The sequence below is a fragment of the Pristiophorus japonicus genome, chromosome 8 (assembly GCF_044704955.1).
Source record: "Pristiophorus japonicus isolate sPriJap1 chromosome 8, sPriJap1.hap1, whole genome shotgun sequence".
Lineage (NCBI taxonomy): Eukaryota > Metazoa > Chordata > Chondrichthyes > Pristiophoridae > Pristiophorus > Pristiophorus japonicus.
Window position 1 is genome coordinate 19,056,633 of NC_091984.1, and position 14,948 is coordinate 19,071,580.

At 46.2% G+C, this 14,948-nt stretch overlaps 1 protein-coding gene across 1 annotated transcript in view; it reads right to left on the bottom strand.

Moving 5' to 3' along the window:
• Positions 1–14,948, bottom strand: part of st6galnac3 (ST6 (alpha-N-acetyl-neuraminyl-2,3-beta-galactosyl-1,3)-N-acetylgalactosaminide alpha-2,6-sialyltransferase 3) — a 229,311-nt gene that overhangs the window by 120,192 nt on the left and 94,171 nt on the right. The window contains exon 3 of the mRNA XM_070888212.1: positions 1,784–2,193. Coding sequence (XP_070744313.1) covers positions 1,784–2,193 — 410 coding nt within the window. The remainder of the gene's footprint in view (positions 1–1,783; positions 2,194–14,948) is intronic.

Sequence of the window (14,948 nt, forward strand, 5' to 3'; positions counted from 1 at the left end):
TGGCCCTTGTGCCAGTGGAAACAGTTTCTCCTTATTAACTCGATCATGATTTTGGCCACCACTTTCATATCTCCCCTTAACCTTCTCTGCTCTAAGGAGAACAACCCCAGCTTCTCCAGTCTCTCCACATAACTGAGTCCCTCATCCCTGGTATCATTCTGGTAAATCTTCTCTGCACCTTCTCCAAGGCCTTAACATCCCTCTAATCAGCCTTAATCTTTCGTTAATTTTGTAAATACATGAAGTTACAGAAAGGATTGGGCTGATTAGAGATTGAAAAGGAAGTCTTCTCATGAAAGCTGAAGGGATGGCAGGGATAGTAAATGAGTACTTTGCCTTGGTATTCACAGAAAAGTATGGCAGGGAGAATGAAAGGGCATAAGAGGAGGAAGTGAAGCAATGAGAAAAGATAATTATAGATAAGGAAAAGAACCGGCAGAACTCAAAGTGGCAAAGGCCCCAGGCTCTGATGGTGTGCATTTAAGGTCGCCAATTCTGATTGGACGTATTCCTGGAGATTTCAACACCTCCAACTGCCCTGCCTCCACCATTGGTCACCTGACACATCCATCCTCGCAACCCTCCCCCTCCCCACGACAATAGGAGAGTAAACAAACTCCTTGTTACCCGATCAATCAAGCAGCCTTTTACCCATCTCCAATATTTTAACAATTAATAAAGGGTTCAAATAAAATAAAGAAAGCACACAATTTAAAGACACATTCCCTGATGATTTTTCTCCCAGAGTTGCTCTCAGCAGTGTCCTGCAAATGAATCTTTAATTCCTGGGGATGCCAGGGCAGTCCTGGAAGTTTGGCCACTCTGGACACATCCCATAATAGAGGAGAGACTGGGTAAAGCAGGTACATCACTGCAAGAACTAGCTCACAAAAAATCCCTAATATAGATCTACCATCAATGTTCCCTCTCATTTTTTTTTGGCACTGCACGGTCCATTTAAGGGGCTGTGCGGGCCATTCAAAATAACGCGCATGCGCAGTTCTTACGTTGAAAGACCAGCAAGCTGGTTGCACCAGATCCCTGGTGGGTCGCGCAGCTTAAAGGGAACATTAACTACCATACCTGTTTTTTTACATATTATATATAATAACCTTTGCTGCACTAAGGAGAACAATGCCAGATTCTCTAGTCTCTCCATATCACTGAAGTTGCTCATCCCTGGCACTACTAAGGCACATCCCTTCTGCACCACCTCCAAGGCCTTGACATCCCTCTAAACGGCATAAAAACCAGCATGGACTTGTTGGGCCGAATGACCTGTTTCTGTGCTGTAAATACTATGTAATGCGAGCAAGCCCCAGGTGGGCAGAGGAAATGCTTCAAGGACACTCAAAGCCTCCTTGAAAAAGTGCAACATCCCCACCGGCACCTGGGAACACCTGGCTCAAGACCGCTCAAAATGGAGGAGAAGCATCCGGGAAGCGCCGAATACCTCGATTCTCTTCGCCGGGAGCACGCGGAAGCCAAGCACAAACAGCGGAAGGAGCGTACGACGACCCAAGCACCCCACCCACCCGTCCTTCCAACCACTACCTGTCCCACCTGTGACAGAGACTGAATGTCCTGCATTGGACTCATCAGTCACCTGAGAACTCATATTAGTGTGGAAGCAAGTCATCCTTGACTCCGAGGAACTGCGTAAGAGAGAGAGAGAGAGATTATGTAATAAATTAGTCACACCTTTATAGCAAGGCTGAATGTTTTATGGAGAGCCCTTGAGTGTCCTAGCTCACTGCACCAAGCTGTAAGAAGGAACGCTTACCTGTCCTTTCCTGTTTCCAGCTTGAAGATCTTGTCACAGTAGTTCATGCGCTCCTCTGTGGTCACGTAGATCTTGGCGTGGGGGTAGTTCCTCGCCATCTTCCGCAGCTCGTTGTAAGTGGCACCCTTCCCATCACGCCGCATGTTCCGATAGGGGCCCCAGACGACGTAGATGGTCTCGTTGGCCTCCGCAAAGTAGTGCCGCTGCCTCTGTTGGAGGAGCGGGACGCTGGTGTGGGACACTACCCTGACGCTGGTCCTGGTGCCAACATCCGTCTCGAAGCCCACCGTGGGTGCGTTGTTCATTCTCCACACGCAGGCCGACTGGTCAATCGCCCTGCCCGCCTGCTGGCCGAGCATCTGGCCGGAGCTGGACACGACGCTGCAAAGGTCGCAGTGCAGGTGGAGAGGCTGCGGGACAGGAGAAGATTGCCAACAGATCAGATTTCTGCACAAGGATTAAAAGCAAAAGCATGCATGCTTAGGGCCACCTGACTCTGGTGGGACCTAATCCTGGAGGTGTCATCACGTGATCTCCTGTGTCCAACCGTACCCCCCCACCCGCCATTGGTCACCTGACACATCCATCTTTACAGCGCACTGCCTTTCCTCCGCCAACTGGAAGGCAAACAGGCTCTCAACTGCCGCACTGATGCTTGACTATCAGTCAAACAGCCTTATTTTTTCCCTTCTCCAATACTTTTATAATTAATAAAAGAAAGGAGAATGACAACATAAAATCACATTGCCATTTTGTCCTCCCTGGTCTCTCATAGCCATGTCCTGCAGATCAATCTTTAACTCCTGGAGATGCCTGAAGAATCCTGGAGGGGTGCATAGTGCACACACACATTTATGAATCATAGAATCATACAGCATAAGGACGGACTTCAGTTACATGGAGTGACTAGAAGAGTTGGGCTTGTTCTCCTTAGAGCCCAGAGGGTTAAGGGGTATGGGTAGTTATGGAAAAGGACAAAGGTGGACCTAGAAAAAATGTTCCCAGCTGGGATAAAACCAATTTTGCTGAGCTGAGATGGCAAACGGCTACTTGATGGTAAATCAGTGTCAGAGCAGTGGGAGGCATTCAAGGAGGAGATCCTGAGGGTACAGAGCAAGTATGTTCCCTTAAAAAAAAAAGGATGGGGCGAACAAATCTAGAGCCCCCTGGATGTCGAGGGACATACAGGGTAAGATAAAGAAAAAAAGGGAAGCTGATGGCAGATTCTGAGAACTCAACACTGCAGAGACTCTAGAGGAGTATAAGAAGTGCAGGGGTGCAATTAAAAAAGATATCGGGAAATTAAAGAGAGAGCACGAAAGAATGTTGGCAAGTAAAATCAAGGAAAACCCAAATAAGTTTTATAAATACATTAAGAGCAAGAGGATAACTAGAGAAAGAGAGGGGCCTATTAGAGACCACAAAGGAAATCTGTGTGTGGAGACAGAAGATGTGGGTATGATTCTTAATGAATACTTTGCATCTGTTTTCACAAAAGATAAGGGTGATACATACTCTGCAATGAGGGAGGAGGAGTGTGAAATATTGAATGAGATAAACATCATAGGCAGTCCCTCGAATCGAGGATGACTTGCTTCCACGTCAAAGAGTTCACAGGTGTTTCAATGAAGGACCTAATATTCCAGGTCCCGAACTAAATCTTGAAGGGTAGAAGATGCCTGTGCGTGGATTTTTTTTAACATGTGGTGACCGTTACACACCAGCCACCACACGGGCTTCACAGAGCTAGGTCTTGGTCCAGTGGCAAGGATTACCCAAGACGACTGGAGACCAGCTCTGCTGCACGGATCTAGTGCACACACATATCGCAGTGTGGGCTGGTCCGTGCTGTGCCTCGGCCTGTGGTTAGAATAAGGAGGAGGGCAGTTTGTTCTATGACGAGCTAGGATTGCTGTGCGGGAAGTGGCAAGATACTTTAACGCGAGGCTTCAATTATCTTAATATAAACTGGGAAAATAAAGAGGCGAGAGATGACACAAATCGATGGTGAATTGTAGAGAGGGAGTTACTGGGTGGAATGATCTGTGAACTTGCAGGAACTCAGTGACATTCCTGCCTGTAATATTGCTCCACAGGCGGAAGATGGCACTACATGGCGGTGTTTGAGATAAATCAGTGCAACACCTCTACTGCCAAGCGCTGTTATTTGACAAGATCCCACACAAGAGATTAGTTTGCAAAATTAAGGCACACGGGATTGGGGTTAATGTATTGACGTGGATAGAGAACTGGGTGGCAGACAGGAAGCAAAGAGTAGGAATAAACGGGTCCTTTTCAGAATAGCAGGCAGTGACTTGTGGGGTAACGCAAGGTTCAGTGCTGGGACCCCAGCTATTTACACATAGTGAGAGAGGAAGTATTAAGGAGCTTAGCAGCTTTGAAAGTGGATAAATCCCCAGGCCTGGATGAAATGTATCTCAGGCTGTTAAGAGAAGCTAAAGAGCAAATAGCAGAGGCTCTGACCATCATTTTCCAGTCCTCTCTGGCTACAGGTATGGTGCCAGAGGACTGGAGGACTGCTAATGTTGTACTTTTGTTTAAAAAGGGAGAAAGGGATAGACTGAGTAATTACAGGCCAATCAGCCTAACCTCAGTGGTGGGAAAATTATTGGTAAAATCCTGAGGGACAGGATAAATCTTCATTTGGAAAGACATGGATTAATCAAGGACAGTCAGCATGGATTTATTATGAGAAGGTCATGTCTGACTAACTTGATTAAATTTTGAGAGGAAATAACCAGGAGGGTTGATGAGGGCAGTGCGTTTGATGTAGTGTACATGGATTTTAGCAAAGCTTTTGATAAGGTCCCACATGGCAGACTGGTCACGAATGTAAAAGCCCATGGGATCCAGGGCAAAGTGACAAGTTGGATCCAAAATTGGCTCAGAGGCAGGAAGTAAAGGATAATGGTTGATGGGTGTTTTTGTGACTGGAAAGATGTTTCCAGTGGGGTTCCGCAGCACTCAGTGCTGAGTCCCTTGCTTTTTGTGGTATATATAAATAACTTGGACTTAAATGTTGGGGGTATGATTAAGAAGTTTGCAGATGACACTAAAATAGGCTGTGTGGTTGATAAAGAAGAAAAAAGCTGCGGATTGCAGGAAGATATCAAAGTACTGGTCAGGTAGGTGGAACAGTGGCAAAATGGAATTCAATCAGGATAAATGTGAGGTAATGCATTTGGGGAGGTTTAACAAGGTAAGGGAATACACATTAAATGGTACGACACTGAAAAATGTAGAGAAACAAAGGGATCTTGGAGTGCAGGTCCACAGATCCCTAAAGGTAGCAGGCCAGATAGATAAGATGGTTATGAAGGCATATGGAATACTTGCCTTTATTAGTCGAGCCTTGGAATACAAGAGTAAGGAGGTTATGCTTAAACTGTATAAAACACTGGTTAGGCAGCGGCTGGAGTACTATGTGCAGTTCTGGTTACCACATTGCAGGAAAGATGTGAGTGCACTGGAAAGGGTGCAGAGGAGATTTACAAGAATGTTGCCTGGACTGGAGAATTTTGGCTATGAGGAAAGATTGGAGATGCTGAATCTGTTTTCCTTGGAACAGAGGAGGCTAAGGGGAGACCCTAATGAAGGTATATAAAATTAGGTTAGGAAGGACCTGTTTCCCTTGGCAGAGGGGTCAACAACCAGGGGCATAGATTTAAAGTAATTGGGGGGAGGTTTAGAGGAGATATGAGGGGAAATTTCTTCACCTAGAGGGTGGTGGGAGTCTGGAACTCACTGGCTGAAAGAGTGGTAGAGGCAGAAACCCTCACCACATTTACAAAATACTTGGATGTGCACTTAAAGTGCCGTAACCTACAGGGCTATGGACCAAGAGCTGGAAAGTGGGATTAGGTTGGATAGCTCTTGGTCGGCCGCTCCAAACACGATGGGCCGAAATGGCCTTCTTCCGTGCTGTAAATTTCTATGATTCTATGATTCTATGAAGGGGAGATTCATGTTACAGCCCATTGTGCCTGTGCCCGCTCTTTGGGAGAGCTATCCAATTAGTCCCACTCCCTTGCTCTTTCTCCATAGCCCTTCCAATTTCCTCCTTGTCAAGTACATACACAATTCCCTTTTGAAAGTTATCGTTCAATCTTCTTCCACCATCCTTTCAGGCAGTGCATTCTGGATCATCTCCTCAGCTCCTCTATGGTTCTTTTGCCAATTACTTTAAATCAGTGTCCTCTATGGTTACCAACTCTCCTGCCAGTGGAAACAGTTTCTTCTCCTTATCCACTCTGACAAAACCCCTCATAATTTTGAACACCTCTATTAATCTCTCCTTAGCCTTTTCTGCTCTAAGGAGAACAAAAACCCTCATAATTTTGAACACCTCTATTAATCTCTCCTTAGCCTTTTCTGCTCTAAGGAGAACAATTCCGGTTTCTCTGGTCTCTCCTGATGAATATTAGTGAAAATAAGGAATTTTTTTCTGGGATAATGTATTAGATCTTTCCTCTGTTAATATTATTTGGTGATTAATACTGAACAACCCTCGGTGCAAATTACCTCATAAATTTTCCCTTTCAGTTTGCCTCATCCTGCGACAAGATTTAAACACTTCTATTCTTGTGAAGCGTTGATTTATGTCAATTGAAAATGTCTGTCGCTAAAACATAACAGCTGATGTGTAACCACGGACTAAATAAGTACTGACACTGAGACAGATAGATTAGTATTGGCAACAGCCAAATATGAAATTTAGGGTATGGTAGTGTGGTGGTTATATTATTGGACAGGTAATCCAGAGAATGAGAGTTCAAATCTCTCAGTGGCAGTTTAGAAAATCTGGAAAGAGAAAGATGGTACAAGTAAATGTGTCCATGAATCTGGCAGGTTGTTGTAAAAACCCAACTGGTTTCCTGATGTCTGTTCGGGAAGGAAACTTGCCGCCATTACCCGGCCTGGCCTATATGTGAGCCCAGTCCCACACTGAGGTGGTTGACTCTTAACTGCCACTCGTAAGTGGCCTAGCAAACCACTCAGTTAAGGCAACCAGGGATGGGTAATAAATGCCAGTGACACAACACACCCAGAGAATTAATTTTTTTAAAAACCATTCATTTAATGCAAACGTCACCGATCTAAAGTTCCACGTTCGACTCCTTATCTGTGCTGGATTAGCTGCAGTTGGTGTATTGCACAGACCCAGGAATAGGCTCAGGGCTCCCTTCTGATTTCTATTGAGTACAGTGGAATATGCACAAAAGGGCCAGAACTGGGGGAAGGCGGAGTTCTTGGATGGTTGTCGGGCTGGAGGAGGTTACGGAGAGAGGGAGGGAAATCACAGATGCGCAGGGCACGGTTTCCCGAGGTGCTCTCCCTACAAGTTCTGGCTCGTGGAATTGCCCTGAACACGTGGTCTCAGCATGCAAAGCTCTGTGGCAGAAGTGCTGTGGATAACGATTTACACCCCCCCGGCCCCCGAAATAGGACAAACAATTTACAGTGCATTAGAGTAAACACCGAGCTAAGAGTTTCCACTTTAGGCACAATCAGCCATCTGGGCCCAAACTGCGGCCAGAGTTGCGCTAGTTTTGAGAAGTTTTTTTTCCCCTCAAGTTTCAGCTGAAACACATTTGTATATCTCCGAATGTAAAATCTGAACTGAACCAGCGCAATCGGCACTGTTTTCGAATGTAATTTTAAAAAGATTTTGCTGTAAAAAAAAAATTCCTTGAGATATTTAAGAGTGGTAACTTGGTGCAGTTTCATTAATACAGCTGAAAATGGATTTATCACAAAAATAAGCATTTTAATCAGCGTGTCGAGTCACCCAACCCCCTGCTCTTCTTCGAAATTGTACCATGGGATTTTCACGTCCTCCTGCGAGAGCAGGCGGGGCCTTTGTTTAACGTCTCATGTGAAAGGCGTCACCTCTGACAGTGCAGCACTCCCTCAGAACTGCACTGGGAGTACCAGCCTTGATTTCTGTGCTCAAGTCTCTGGAGTGGGACTTGAACCCACAACCTTGTGGCACAGAGGCAAGGGTGCTACCCACTGAGCCACAGCTGACATGGGTCTGGAGAAACCCAGCAGGTAAAAGGAGGCGAGAAGGACCAGATCAATAAGGTAAGTGCATTTCCAGCACTGCTTGTGGAGCAGAAGGAACAGGAGTGCGTTCCCCACCGACCTAACAAGCTTAACTGCTTCCAGTTCCAAGATCGCTGACTCCCCCCGGTCTTCCCCCCCCCCCAAATCTACTCTCCACCTTCTTGCGCCCCCTTCCATCCCCGTGAGCTTTATACCCCCGTGACCCCTTCCCCCCCCACCACCACAATCTTCCCCCCTGACCACAATCCGCTTGCCCGTAAATAGCGGCGTCCCTATATCCTCTGGTAGGGGACTCCCGAACAAGGGGGCTTAACTTTAAGATTAGAGCTAGGCTGTTCAGGGGTGATATCAGGAAGCACTTCTTCACACAAAGTGCAGTTGGAAATCTGGAACTCTCTCCGCAAAAAGCATCTGAGTCAGTTGAAAATTTGATAACAGGTTTTTGTTAGGAAAGGCTACTCAGGGTTAGAGAACCAAGGCAGGTAGATGAAGTTAAGATACAGATCAGCCATGATCTAATTGAATGGGCTCGAGGGCTGAAAGGCCTGCTCCCGTTCCTATATGTTTTGATTTATCAGTCCCATCAGTGATTTAAAAAAAAAATTTTTTTGGCCACTGAGCTGAGAATGAAAGAGGGTAACTGAAATAATCTCATTCACCTCGATTGATCCAGTGTTTCTGTCATTTCGACTGCGTGCTAATCAATCTTGTTCAAACGGTCGAACAGCTCCTGCGATGAAGTCATCGAAATTCATGATTCAAAACAAAAAGCTCAACAGAATAGGATGAAAAGCAGTCAGTCAGTCAGGGCCGAGGTGGAATTGGAAGGAGCTGAAACTACAGGTCCATGTAACATCTGGCATTCAACTACCACAGCCAAGCACTTACGCCTCAGTAAGTGCCAAAACTTCAGATGACCTGATAGTCCATCACGAATGCAGAAGGTCCGGGTTCAATTCCCCGCCTCGACCGACATTAAACCAGACTCCCTGCGGTAGGCAAGTATTAATAGTTCCTGGCACTCTTTGAAGCATCTTGCCACAACCTAATGGCCCTCCCATTCCCCTCGCCCGGGGGGAAGACTCGGCTTGAGAATTGAGCCAACTGGAGGAAGTCCACGGCCCGAGCCAGCCTGACTGAAGGAGGGTAAGGTGGCGATAAGAAAGGCAGAAAAATCCAAGCAATGTAACAAATAGGACAAAGGCGTTGCCCAAGCAAATTTGAAATCTATATACTAAAGAAAGAATTACTTGCATTTATATAGCGTCTTTCATGACCTCAGGATGTCCCAAGATGCTTTACAGCCCATTAAGTATTTTTGAAGTGTAGTCGGTGTTGTAATGTAGGAAACGCGGCAGCTAAAATGCGCACAGCAAGCTCCCACAAACAGCACAGTGATAATGACCATATCATCTGATTTTCGGTGCTGGCTGCTAAAGGTGGCGACTGTGTTCTGAAGGCAGCCCACAAGTGTCAGCTTCCTAGAAGCAGGAGATTGAAAGAAAGACGTGGATTTATTTCGCGGCACCCCTCAAAACACTTCACATACAGTAGTGAACTACTTTGACTATCATCGGTTAGGCAAAAGCTTGAGCCAGCTTGCGCAGTGAGATCTCACGTACAGCAATAAAGTCGATCATAGAAATCACAGTACGGCCCCTCGAGCCTGCTCCGCCATTCAATAAGATCAGGGCTGATCTTCGACCTCAACTCCACTGTCCCGCCTTGTCCCCATATTCCTTGATTACATTAGTGTCCAAGAATCTATCAATCTCAATCTTGAATATACTCAACGACTGAGCATCCAGAGTAGAGAATTCCAAAGAAAGAGGCCATTTGACCCATTGCACCTGTGTCGGTGATGCCTCTTCACCAGAAATTGTCTACTCCAGGGCCGGATTAACCATGGGGCGGATGGGGCTGCAGCCCCAGGCCCACCAAAGAACATAGGCCAACCAAATAAATTTAGGAAAAATAATATATAAGGCCCCCCAAATAGGTTGAATAGAATAGACGATAAGAGAGGAAAAACAAAACCAAGGAAAATAGATTCACTCTAGTATACAGAAGTACCTATATACACTAATGTACCTGTATACAGAGCAGAATATGTACTAAACTGTTTTATTTCACACGTTGAGAGAAATTTGCATACATGACCTGGTACATCAGTCATTGAAAGTTGGCATGTTGGTACAGCAGGCGGTGAAGAAGGCAAATGGCATGTTGGCTTTCATAGCTAGAGGACTTGAGTATAGGAGCAGGGAGGTCTTACTGCAGTGGTACAGGGCCTTTGTGAGGCCACACCTGGAATATTGTGTTCAGTTTTGATCTCCTAATCTGAGGAAGGACGTTCTTGCTATTGAGGGAGTGCAGCGAAGGTTCACCAGACTGATTCCCGGGATGGCAGGACTGACAGAGTAGGAGTAAATGGGTACTTTTCAGAATGGCAGGCAGTGACTAGTGGGGTACCACAAGGTTCTGTGCTGGGGCCCCAGCTGTTTACATTGTACATTAATGATTTAGACGAGGGGATTAAATGTAGTATCTCCAAATTTGCGGATGACACTAAGTTGGGTGGCAGTGTGAGCTGCGAGGAGGATACTATGAGGCTGCAGAGTGACTTGGATAGGTTAGGTGAGTGGGCAAATGCATGGCAGATGAAGTATAATGTGGATAAATGTAAGGTTATCCACTTTGGTGGAAAAAGCAGAGAGACAGACTATTATCTGAATGGTGACAGATTAGGAAAAGGGGAGGTGCAACGAGACCTGGGTGTCAAGGTACATCAGTCATTGAAGGTTGGCATGCAGGTACAGCAGGCGGTTAAGAAAGCAAATGGCATGTTGGCCTTCATAGCGAGGGGATTTGAGTACAGGGGCAGGGAGGTGTTACTACAGTTGTACAGGGCCTTGGTGAGGCCACACCTGGAGTATTGTGTACAGTTTTGGTCTCCTAACATGAGGAAGGACATTCTTGCTATTGAGGGAGTGCAGCGAAGGTTCACCAGACTGATTCCCGGGATGACGGGACGACATATCAAGAAAGACTGGATCAACTGGGCTTGTATTCACTGGAGTTCAGAAGAATGAGAGGGGATCTCATAGAAACATTTAAAATTCTGACAGGTTTTGACAGGTTAGATGCAGGAAGAATGTTCCCAATGTTGGGGAAGTCCAGAACCAGGGGTTACAGTCTAAGGATAAGGGGTAAGCCATTTAGGACCGAGATGAGGAGAAACTTCTTCACCCAGAGAGTGGTGAACCTGTGGAATTCTCTACCACAGAAAGTTGTTGAGGCCAATTCACTAAATATATTCAAATAGGAGTTAGATGTAGTCCTTACTTATAGGGGGATCAAGGAGTATGGCGAGAAAGCAGGGATGGGGTACTGAAGTTGCATGTTCAGCCATGAACTCCTTGAATGGCGGTGCAGGCTCAAAGGGCCGAATGGCCTACTCCTGCACCTATTTTCTATGTTTTCTATGAGGAGAGACTGGATCAACTGGGCTTTTATTCACTGGAGTTTAGAAGAATGAGAGGGGATCTCATAGAAACATATAAAATTCTAACAGGATTAGCCAGGTTAGAGGCAGAAAGAATGTTCCCGATGCTGGGGAAGTCCAGAACCAGGGGTCACAGTCTAAGGATAAGGTTAAGCCATTTAGGACCTAGATGAGGAGAAACTTCTTCACTCAGAGAGTTGTTAACCTGTGGAATTCTTTACCGCAGAAAGTTGTTGAGGCCAGTTTGATAGATATATTCAAAAGGGAGTTAGATATGGCCCTTACGGCTAAAGGGATCAAGGGGTATGGAGAGGAAGCAGGAAAGGGGTACTGAGGTTGAATGATCAGCCATGATCTTATTGAATGGTGGTGCAGGCTCGAAGGGCCGAATGGCCTCCTCCTGCACCTATTTTCTATGTTGCTATGTATAGGAATACTTGATACAGATTATATGCTTTCATTGTTGAATATACTGCCTATGTTTCCGTACTCAGAATCAGAATCATATACGTAATGTAATGAACATGAACAAACATAACTATAGGCCCATTTGGATCAGAGTGCCCCAGGCCCATCAGGCCCTTAATCCGGCCCTGGTCTACTCCAATCCCAATCGCCCTGTCCTTTTCATGCGTCCTTTTATATTCTTTTCAAATGCTTTTTCCTTTTCAATGACATTACAGTCCTTGCCTAAGTAGTCCCTTGTGATAAAGCACTCCATGTTCTAATAACCCTCTGTGTGAAAGCAATTCCTTTAATGTCCCCTTTTACATTCCAAGGATAATCCTCAGCCTGGTTATCAGTTCTCTGAATAATTGGAAATATTCATTCACTATTTACTCTCTCAAATTCATTTTGAAAATCTGTGTCAGGAAAGAAGCGGATAAATACCTGAACAAGAAAAGAAAAGGGTTTGGGAAAAGGGCAGGGAATGGGATTAGATGTGTAACTCTTACCCGAGAGAAAGCACAGGCATAATAGGTTGAATGACCTCCTTCTGTGCTGCAAAATTCTACAGCACTCCCCACCCTCACCCACCCATCTCGCCCTCCTCATTAAGCTGCTCTGTTCCAGTAAAAAGAGCGCCACTTTATCACATCTTTTTTCTTAACTATAACATCCCTCATCAGAAGGAAACAAGAGCAGATGAAACATTCAGAGACCCAGATAAGACTAGCGAGAGGAGGAGCTGCCAGTTAGTTCTAATTTCTGTCCACATGAGAAGGCAGCACTGCTTGAGATGACACAAGCTCCCTCAACAGAGCAGCAGATGTTCAGGGGTTTTATTAACAACACGCAATTTTGCAACATACAAAAGAAAGCTGGAAAGTGATACTTAAAGTGTGATTTTGGGTAAATTGTGTCTGGTGAACATTTTATGAGCTGTGAGTTGACACATTGTTGGATGCATACCTCAGTCGATATGAGAGTTAACAGAACATAGAGGATGTCTGGGCAAAGAGCGGGGGGAGTGGGACTAACTGGATCGCTCTTTCAAAGAGCCGGCACAGGAACGATGGGCCGAATGGCCTTCTTCTGTGCTGTAAAATTTTAAAAGGACATACATTTACAGAGCACCTTTCATCACCTCAGGCTGTCCCAATGCACTTCACAGCCAATGAAGTATTTTTGATGTGTAGTGACTGCTGTAATGTATGAAACGCAGCAACCAATTTTCTCACAGCAAGGTCCCACAAACAGCAAAGTGATAATGACCAGCTAATCAGTTTTAGGTGTTGGTTGAGGGATAAATATTTGTCAGGACACAGGGAGAACTCTCCTGCTCTTCTTCAAATACAGATCTTTTACACTTGAGGGGGCAAAAGGGGCCTCAGTTTAACATCTACCTCTGAAAGAGGCACTGGAGCATTAGCCTGGATTATATGCTCTAGAGTGGGACTCAAACCCACAATCTTCTGACTCAGAGGCAAGAATACTACCCACTGAGCCACATTTGACAGCTGTTATACGAGTGTGGTAAGTATTTGTCCACAAACACAGCCAAAAGTTGTGATATCAAGTTAGATTTGCTTTGATTGAGACAGTGTTAAAACAGCTTCTTCTACGGTCTCTGTCTGCTGCTCATTACAATTTGGATGCAGCTTCCGCATAGAATGCTGATTCCACACTTTGTTCTCCAGCCTTTGATCTGAATTCATGGATTTCATTTATTTTTCAACTGTGTACTGTCAGTAACCTTAACCAGACTTGTTATCACTCACTTGTTTGAAGTGAGACTGATTCATTTTTGTTTCAATCTCAAAATGTATATCCTCATCACCAAACTATTTAATGATCGAATTTTAACCTATTTTATCCTCATGAATCCCGGCAGGTAACACTAGGCGAGAAAGGGCTAGATCCATAAGGTAGGGGACTTTATAGCACTATTTGTGGGCCAGGAGGAGACAGTGTTTACTCCAGGCCCAACAAGAAACCTCTTTTTGCCACCCCCCGTAATCACCGCCTCCCCGCGCAATCACTGAACCTCCCTCCGTGCAATCACTGAACCTCCCTCCGTGCAATCACTGAACCTCCCTCCGTGCAATCACTGAACCTCCCTCCGTGCAATCACTGAACCTCCCTCCGCGCAATCACTGAACCTCCCTCCGTGCAATCACTGAACCTCCCTCCGTGCAATCACTGAACCTCCCTCCGCGCAATCACTGAACCTCCCTCCGCGCAATCACTGAACCTCCCTCCGCGCAATCACTGAACCTCCCTCCGTGCAATCACTGAACCTCCCTCCGTGCAATCACTGAACCTCCCTCCGCGCAATCACTGAACCTCCCTCCGCGCAATCACTGAACCTCCCTCCGTGCAATCACTGAACCTCCCTCCGTGCAATCACTGAACCTCCCTCCGTGCAATCACTGAACCTCCCTCCGTGCAATCACTGAACCTCCCTCCGTGCAATCACTGAACCTCCCTCCGCGCAATCACTGAACCTCCCTCCGCGCAATCACTGAACCTCCCTCCGTGCAATCACTGAACCTCCCTCCGTGCAATCACTGAACCTCCCCCAGCACAATCAATCACCGTGCGCCCCCCCCGCAATCACGCCACCCCCCGCACCGCAATCGCCGCGCCCCCGCACAATCGGCAACCCCCTCCCACACAATCACAGAACCTCCCCATCCCGCAATCACCGCCCCCGCATGATCACCACCCCCCCACACACAATCAACACCCCAACCGCCCCACAATCACCGTCTCCCCCTCCCCCCGCACCCCGACATCGAACTGTCCCGCTCCCTGGCTGCGGCCTAGTGCCACAGGCTTTTCTTGCCCGACGAGCAGGTGGCCTGTCAATCGGGATGGCGATCGGGCAGGAGACTTGGTAAAAAAATTGAAAACACATCCTACTGTTAATTTCAGCAGGATGTCTGGGAAACCTGTCATTCCAGGTTTCCCATCAGGAACTCTCCACCCGCCTCCCCATAAATATTGGGGCCCAGGTGTTGCTGGCTGCCAATCAATTCTGCAGCTGCCGTGAGTAGACTGTTAGCATAACGGCTAAAATTCATGTTTAAACTGCTTTAGGTTCTAAATCAATCAAGTATGATTTTGCAA